The sequence below is a fragment of the Phoenix dactylifera genome, chromosome 1, assembly GCF_051530095.1.
Source record: "Phoenix dactylifera cultivar Ajwa chromosome 1, Ajwa_hap1_PhDact_Kaust_v1.1, whole genome shotgun sequence".
Classification (NCBI taxonomy): Eukaryota; Viridiplantae; Streptophyta; class Magnoliopsida; order Arecales; family Arecaceae; genus Phoenix; species Phoenix dactylifera.
The window spans coordinates 67,518,544-67,527,357 of NC_143190.1; the positions used below are offsets into that span (position 1 = coordinate 67,518,544).

General features: G+C 37.2%; 1 protein-coding gene across 2 annotated transcripts; it reads right to left on the bottom strand.

The window, feature by feature from the left end:
- Nucleotides 1-215: 215 nt before the first annotated feature.
- Nucleotides 216-8,549, bottom strand: LOC103712834 (putative uncharacterized protein YDL057W). Of its 2 annotated transcripts, none has more exons than XM_026806839.4 (8): nt 8,317-8,549; nt 7,713-7,831; nt 7,219-7,301; nt 5,716-5,837; nt 4,998-5,162; nt 1,474-1,567; nt 1,098-1,272; nt 216-801 (listed from the first exon to the last, which is right to left on the bottom strand). In XM_026806839.4, exons 1-8 carry the CDS (start codon nt 8,360-8,362, stop codon nt 769-771), a joined length of 837 nt encoding a protein of 278 aa, XP_026662640.3. In that variant the 5' UTR covers nt 8,363-8,549; the 3' UTR covers nt 216-768. The 2 variants fall into 2 exon arrangements, with proteins under 2 accessions (XP_026662640.3, XP_088566636.2); XM_088710510.2 differs by having other exon boundaries at nt 216-818; nt 8,317-8,473.
- Nucleotides 8,550-8,814: the final 265 nt, after the last annotated feature.

An 8,814-nucleotide genomic window follows, 5' to 3' on the forward strand; every position in this document is an offset into this window, starting at 1 on the left:
CGACTCATATAATCCAATCCATATATTAAACAGATCAAGTCAGGTTAAACGAATTAAACATATTAAACGTGGGTTGGATTAAATATCATAGAAATAACTGGTATAATTGTTTTCTGGTCATGCTGGAATTTTGTTCTCACTTTTCGTTAATACACTCCTTTGTTGCTTTTCAAGACAAAACACAAGAATGCATTGAAAGGTAAGAAGCACAGGCATTTCTTCATGCATAAATGTTGCAGTTATGCGAAGATATTCATCATCAAATGATAACAGGGATGCAACAGTTCTACACCATCTACTACATTCATCAATGGATGTTTAATACATTCATCATTAGATAACATGACATTAGCTCAGCAAGTGACAGGAGCATGCAGCTGCTAAGTCATTCCAGTGATTATTGCATTCATACAAGTGACATGTAGATGCGCAAAGAAGTGCTTCGAATCATTGCTATTTGACTCGGACCTGTTCTGAAAAAGTCGAGGTGGGCACCGAACACAGGTGGTGCTGATTCATAGCAAAAGAGCTGGTGAGAATCTTATGCAAGCATCTGCAATCTGCAATCCACAACCCATCACTTGTGCATATATTGCCATCACTCATTAGGTGAGAATCTTAAATCAGTTCAGACTTCAAATACAACTCAAGGTTCAACAACAGTGATGTTCCACAAACACGCAGCTAATCATCGGCAACGAAACTGGAACTACCATCAAGAGTGAAGCCACCCATGGTGCATCATTCTCTTGCAAAGATCCAATGGCTTTAGATGTCTCCCGCCGCACTGGCATCTTCAACCTGTATTAATTGAACTCCTTGTCACAATAAGACTTGCCTTAGAAACATGATAACAACTCTCAGCATAAAAAAATTATTTACACAAGTATCACCATCCCCCATAAAAATCTTCCACCTGTTAATCTTCTTCCACCAGATTTATAAACCTTTCTTAAAATATCTTGCCTTTACTTAAGTATTCATTATTCTGAGATTGCTGACTTGCTGCTGTAACTAAAAAGCCTCCATCTATACTTAATGCATAAAATTCATAATCTACAAATTACAATCTTAATTTCCTGTGAGCCTAAGAATACCTGATCAGATTTAAGGAAGTCCAGTACAACTGAGGCCAGCACTTCCTGATGTGCAGTATAGCAATGGTTGGCACCTTCAATAATACGTAGCTTGTGATTAGGTATGAGCTTAGCAAATTCTAAGGCATCTTCTGCTGGTACAATTTCATCTTCTGAACCATGAACTGTCAAGACCCTGTAAGTAACGGGGTTAATTCTAATTATATATAACCATCCTAGTACAATGGTCCAACTTCTCATCTCATCTAACTTCCATATCAATGCACAAACATTAAAGAGATCAATGAACTATGTCACAAGAAAAAAATGCAAACACAGAAATTGCCGGCTCAGCAAAAATAGAATACCACATACACCGCAGTATACAGAAAGGTACCTGCACGCTTTGTCAATGGAGATGCTTGCTGCATGCATGTCTGTGCTTAGTCGATCCATTAGACTGTCTTCAGTCACCCGAAACCCGACCTTTCCTGCAACAAAACAAATATTAACCATTTGGTACCAAAAGAAAAATAATTATTATATTTTTGTGCATAAGGTGTGATAAATGATTAATGAAAGAAGCAGAACAGAAGAAACAAAGTGAGATAAAGGGAAAAATAATTATATATAACTAAACAGCAAGAAAAAAAAGTTGGTACGATGATTTCCAAAAAAGGCATCATCCCTCACACTCAGAAATTCCTTTGACAACTTTCCCATTACATAATTTTGGGAGAACCTACATCATGGATGCCAATGTTCAACGGCATAATTGAGGCTTCATTATGCTCCACATTATCAGATTAACATGCGTAAGTTAATCTTGTTTCCTCCTATTACGAGTATCACATGGATGATATAGCCATCCTCCAAGTAAATAACATGTGCCTCTCTCCATTTAGAAGATCGATGCTCTCCATATCAACACGTGCACAAGAGCTATGAGGCAAACCTGGCAAATATGATGCACAATGATTTGCACATGTATAGGTTTAGATATCGAGGCCACTCCCACCCCCCCCACCCCCAACCCAAGACACGCTCTGTTTTTTGGGATTTGAAATGAACCCTATTTTATTCACACAAAAGGAAAAGAGAATGGGACCTCTTTTAGCATTATGTTTTCTTTTGTAAAATAAGCATTAACAACAGGCTCACTTAGGCGACCAATTGAGGGCTGGCTAACTGGATCCTACTTCAACATTAGTTCATATCCAAAACAAAGTTGCATCTCGAATTCAACTCTCATGACTCTTATCAAAGTCCCTTAACTCATGGAATCCAAGAAAACATGAATACATTTTGGCTGGTAGGGTATGGATGTCTCATAGATGTAAACTCGCAAATGCTTGCCCTACCATTGCATCAGTTTATATTTGCTTTATAACAAACTGTATCACATATACACAGGGCTGACTGAACCGGACCAAACCACCTGGTTCGGCCTGTACCGAGCCAACCCAATAGAGAATCGGTCAGTTCGAGTATTAAAATCGGGACTGGCCCCAAACCGGCTGGAACGGGTTCCGAACCGGCCGAAATCAGACCGAACCGGCCACGAACCAGCCGGTTTAGTTCGAACTTGGTGCGAACCATTCGGTTCATATTGAGTCGACCTGGTTCGGAACCGAGCCTCTCCCCTTTTTCTTCTTTTGTTAAAAGAAGATGTTGGGAAGGCCCCAAGGAAGGCCTGGGGCCTTCCCAACATTTCTTCTCTGTAACTTTAAATGTCTACCAAATCCCCTTTCTTCCCAATTTGCAAAATCATACCGATTCAGCGCGATTGAAAAAGATCCAAGCCTAAATAAGATATGCTTCATCTTTTCTATCCTATTCCTTCTATTTTTTTTGGCTTCAAAAAACAGCTCGAAATTTGCAAAATAAAGAAAGATCCTGCCAAAATTTAATTCTTGCATTACACATAATTTTTAAAATTTTAAAATACATTTTTGGATTAAAAAATAAAAAAAATAAAAAAATTAAATTAAAAAAACTGTAAAATCAGAAGTGTATTTAGGAGCATACAAGCTACTCTCCAGCAAAATTTAGTGTCCATTTATTTAAGTTTTGATGTGATCATGAGCACAGTGGCCTATGCCTAAATTTGAAAAAAAATGAGAAATAAGTAACCTTTGATGTATGCCTACAAGCCTAGAAAAATATATGTAATATCCATTATTGGGTTCCATATGGATTTGAGCTAAAATTAATTTTTCGATCTAGCTGATCAGCCACAGCCATAGGGGTTACTGAGAAGCCGATCACAACATAACTCCTTGTTGGAGACATCCTATCTCGATCGAGAGATGCTTAGACGAAGCCACTATGCTACCCTATCGACTCGGTCAGGAGGATGACACATCCTCCCAACATAGCCAGACAAAGAGGGGCACAAAAGATAAGCAGCTAGAGAGTGGCATGAAGGGTAAGCCGGTAAGCAGACAGCAAGTGGCACGAAGGATAAGCAGAAAGCTGCTCGGCACATCAAAAAAAAAATAAAAGGCATTTGCAGCCTCCATGAAGAGTGTGGAGGAGCCTGTTCACTCAAATTTAGAGTCCAGGAGTAACAGTTCTGGTGATCATAGATCTGCTGGCCAGAAAAAAAGTAGAGGATATAATACCATCGTTCATGAGACAGCCGCAAGCTGGTCTTCAATTCACTGGTAAGTCTCAGTTTATGCATGCTATACAGGATAGGAATCATGATACATGATCTAGTAGAGCCCACGAGGATATGATTGTATATAGAAGACAGGCTCCTTGAGGTCATTCAGGAGGACACGATACAGTTACAGATAACCTCGTACGTAGAGTAGAATCCATAGACGTATCAAGTTTTGAGTCGTATATTGCATCTTATTACCCGCAGCCACAGACAACATATGACTAATACGGATACGGATATGAATATGGTGCGTCTGAGGCATCTTCCAATCGCTACTACCTTATGCAGCTCAGAGCATCTTACAAGTAGAATTTTGTTGTTGGATTATTCAGATGGGCCTCTTCACAACCGTTTTATCAGATTGAGGACATCTCTCAGAGCTAGAGCTTTAGCAAGAGATCCGAGAGTGCTTATAACCCAGAGCGCGTTCCTTATGGGATGAACATATAAGACTATAATATCGTTTGGTTAAAGGGGTGGGCTGATGTGTCTCCTGACTATGCTAATGATCCGAATATCTATGAGAGGCATCGTCATTCCACGAGATTTGAGATATTAGTATGCATGTTGTACTTTAAATATATGTAATTGATTCTATTATTTTATATCTTTCACCTCACTGGTTGATTTTAAGATATTTCATATTGCTTCTTGTAGCATGCAACATTCCACTAATCATTTTATATTTTGTACCACTTTAAAACAATAAGATTCATCATTTAGGTTAAACCGGGATCATAGGAACATAAAAAAAAAATCAAATTAGACTTAAAAAGTTGAAAAAAATTGATTACCAATTAATTAAACTTGAAAAACTCAAAAAAAAGGGTGCCGGTTTGAAACCGGCAAGCCCAAACGTACCGTGTGTCGGTGCGGTACCAAATGCTACTGTACCGACCCACCCGCCGACCAGTACGGGTCCTGATACCGGTTTGGTGAACCTTGCATATACATATTGTACAATCATTTTTAGTATTATTTGTTTATATATCATGACTTAAATCCTTATTTTGAAATTAAAGATCCATGTTTATTGGAAATCTTATGCATCGCAAATGTTTCTTGTTATCATCTTAAATAATCATGTTACAGAAGCATGGTGAGGTATATAAACCATCCAGAAAATAAGATAGAATTACCACCAGTCAGAGCCACAAAATGATCGAAACTGGAAAGCTTCTGACAAAGTTACAAATGATATCTGTAATAGCAAAACCTAGTTCAAGCTCCATTTTATTGTGATAGATGTATACCTGTTTTGTCCTTCACATCAATAAAGCCATCTTTCTTGATTCTCTGCATGAACTCTTTGCCTAAGCGGCCTTCGATGCCTCTATCTAAGGCAAAGCGACCAGAAAGATTGATGACTATAGGGACATCATGATACATGGAAGCATATAAAAGCACCACATTTCCTCCTGTAAGAACCATTTTTTAGTGAGTAAATGCTTCACATAAACAAAGAGGCATTAAAATGTTTTGGTATCATATGCACTCTAGATCCTTTCGCTGGAAGCATTTAAAAGCACCACATTTCCTCCGGTAAGACCCATTTTAAGTAAATGCTTCACATAAAAACATATGCATTAATTTTTCCTCTATGCCATACACAACTTGAAAGATCGTCAGCTTGCACAGGAGATTATAGATTTCATCATGTCTCACAGTGAATGTAGTGTTATAAGACTGCTATATGGGAATATAATCTGTAGGCTTAGAGTTTATTGGAACACCACCAGGTTCAAGCATAAGTTTGTTGACACAAAAGAAAAATGAAAATCTATGCTAGGAGGTTATAGTTTTCAATTTTTTCATCATGTCTGACAGTGAATGCAGTATGATGAGGACTGCTACATGGGAGTGGATATCTGAAGATTAATGTCAATTGGAACACGACCACGTTCTAGCATAAGTTTGGTTGCCATGAAAATATGAACGTAAAGGCCAATATATGCCAAGGAGATTGCCTACCTTTACTGTGCCCAATAATAGCATTTACTTCATATTTTTGTTTAGACCAATATAAGACTACAGCATGCAAGTCATCAGCCTCTCTTCTATAGTTGCCATACTCGAAAACACCCTCACTTTCCCTGGAAATTGAATAGTCGTCAGCATGTTACTAAATCAACACAGAACTATTTGTGTGGTTATTTATTCTGGTGAATGACATTTCAATCCATTTGATATGGTAAACAAATCTGATGGTAAAAGATATCATCAGCATGGAATATTACATCCTACGAGATAGGATGTAAAAGTGCAATGCCAAATATTTGAAATAGAGCTTGTTATTCATGTTTATGCTTAAGCTAGCTAGTAAACATGGTAACATTGAGAGTTACACTATATGGGGAAAAAGCAGAACATGCTAACACAGAAATGTGTAAAGCTGCATATGAAAGAACAGATATATTCACAAAAAAACTCAAGATCAATCAAAGGCTACACCTCATTTGAACCAGAAGAATACATCATCATTAAAATGATCTGGAAAACCTCCATTCAATTTAATTTTTGCTGTGTCTGGAATGGATTAAAGAACAAAATTAGTGGCCATTTTTTTCCTGAAGAGTAGAAAACGAAAATGCTAAATAAATGGCAAGATATTATGTAGATTTTCTTCTAAAGTGCTAAGATTTTTTTTTTATGAAAAAAAAAGTGGTAAGATTTCATGCATGACAAACTAATTGAGCTAAACTAATTAACTTGGAGGCCTCAGTGTAGCTGTTACCAAAGAGGATGACCATACGCCATCTAATCCAGAAATGTTAAGAGCAAGAAAAAGAAAATCTGCAGAATATTACAAACACTATATATCATTGTTCAGTTTTCAATATGGTAAAGGTTATCCCTAATCTGTTACTGAAACACATCCTTAGTTGAATAATTTTCATTTTCAACCAAGATCTACCTGTATGTAATAATTTCTGCCATAAATAACACTGTATGATCATTTTGATAAAAAAAGGAGGTTCTGAAAATAAAACAGATGCACAATAGTTGACTACTCAGTTCACAGCATGTAGGGTGAAAAGGCAAAACATTGCAAGATCTGAATTCGAAAGAATATATACCATGTAATGTATGTTTTTTTTTCCTTTAGTGTTGGAACTCATGACCAGTAAACAAGATACTGAGTTAAAGTACATAGTGTCAGAAGTGTAATAATATAATTCAACATGGATGTGGTGCTAGCATGTTACAAAGTGGTACTATCAAGTGAACACATTAATTCATTTCTCCTTGCCACTCTACAAATATTATCACGAAAACACTTCGAGCTGAACAGGCCATCAGATCAAGTATTTCTGCTGAATTTTTTTCTGCAATTTCTTTTGCAATATTTCTAATAAATAATAATTTAAGTCATGTCCTGAGAAAAATGCGAGACAAAAGTGTAAATTATAGAAAAATAGTTCAACTATGCCTTGAAGAGGCATGACTTTCCAGCCTTTCCTGCAAGCAGCTTACCCATTTCCAGCAAAATCAAAGCGAAAGACGCTGATCCCTTGACTTGTTAATGCTGCAGTAAGGTTAAGTAAAGTTTGATCATCCTGAAAATAGCAGCATTTTTACCACTGTAAGATAACCAAAAAGGAGATACCCAAAGTCATAATTCAATAAAAAATATCTAACTTTCCGTATGAATTTAAGGAGTACAGACAACTGTGGCATTCTTTACATGGAAGGAGTAAAAAAAGTCCAAACAATGCGTTCCTAATTGCTAGAGAAATTCTTAAATAATAAAACAGGCAATTAGATGTCAAATTTATTAAACTTTTCCATCAAATGTTAAACAATTTAAGCAAATACTTTTGCAATCGAAACAATTAATTCCAAGATACCCAATAATTTATCTTAAATTTATCAGTTGAACGACTGCTAATGTCATGTGATAAGAAAAGTTTAAATTCAAATCGCAGTCGAGACATCTTAAATTTACTACTCATATTACAGCAACCTACCTTTGAAGCACGGAATCCATGGCACAAGATCGCAAGCTTCTTAGAACCAGTTTCATGTAGTACCCCAACAAGCTTCTCTCCATGTTTGTTTGGTATTAGAACTCTTTGTTGAGAAATGCCTGGAACATGAACATTTCACAGAACCGAGAACAAAAATGGGCAACACCCATATGAAACAAATCCAGAGACTAAGCATATAGTCATGACTCATACATAAGTTATTATCAGACGTAACAGCAAACATAACTACCAATCGATGATCTAGACGTTATCTATCAAAAGTAGAAAATTTTCAACTTCCTTACAAGATTTCAATACTGAACATCAGAAGTATCAAAGATTCCAAGAGTTTGGGAAAAAAGATTTGTCTAAAATAAACTGCCCGATGAATTTTTCTTCTCTCAGCTTTCGATAACACTTCTATTTTGGCTGATTTCAAAAGAAATTAAGGTTCAAAAATATAAGCGCTGGATGATGTATACAGCAAAAATCCTTGGCAATCTTTTTTTTTTTTTATGAAGAGGATTTAGAAGAGCCTCGTTTAAGTCTAAGATGAAGCCATGTCGGAGGGGAGAAGGAATAATATTGGATCGACCGGGCTCACCGGGAAGCTCTTCAGCCTTGTCGTCGGAGGGGAGCGGCTGCGCCATAATATCCCTAAAAATCGAGTGACAACCGAAGAATCGGGAGATCGCGAAACCGATTGCTTCTCCTACGGTTCTGCAACTAAACTTCCGGCATTAAAAATATCGCGTCAATCGGACGGTGCTGTGCGCGCCATCAGAATTCACTGTTTATGTCTCGGCCGTGTGTTCATCAGAAACCCGAACCCGAAGCAAGAAAGAGGACAGGATTGGGTTTGGAAACATAATCGGACATCCGCTGCCACTTGTTAAGTGTTTAGGTGGTGTTTTTTTTTTTCGAGATTTTTTTTTTTTTTTGATAGCACTAATTCCTATTTCGTGTCCTATATCCACCAACTTATCTTTCAAAGGTCCGAGTTGCTGTAGGTTTCATCCATCAAACGTCGTGCATCTTGATGCACCATCATGAGAGCCAGCATCCATGATTAGCTGTATGCATAACTATATTGGAGCACGCT

Excerpts from the sequence above, each read along its gene's own strand:
- LOC103712834 (XM_026806839.4), bottom strand. The coding sequence starts at position 8,362 with ATGGCGCAGCCGCTCCCCTCCGACGACAAGGCTGAAGAGCTTCCCG. Across the intron at positions 7,832-8,316 it reads CAAGGCTGAAGAGCTTCCCG|GCATTTCTCAACAAAGAGTT; the intron begins GTGAGCCCGGTC and ends TTCATGTTCCAG. Across the intron at positions 7,302-7,712 it reads ATGGATTCCGTGCTTCAAAG|GATGATCAAACTTTACTTAA; the intron begins GTAGGTTGCTGT and ends TGCTATTTTCAG.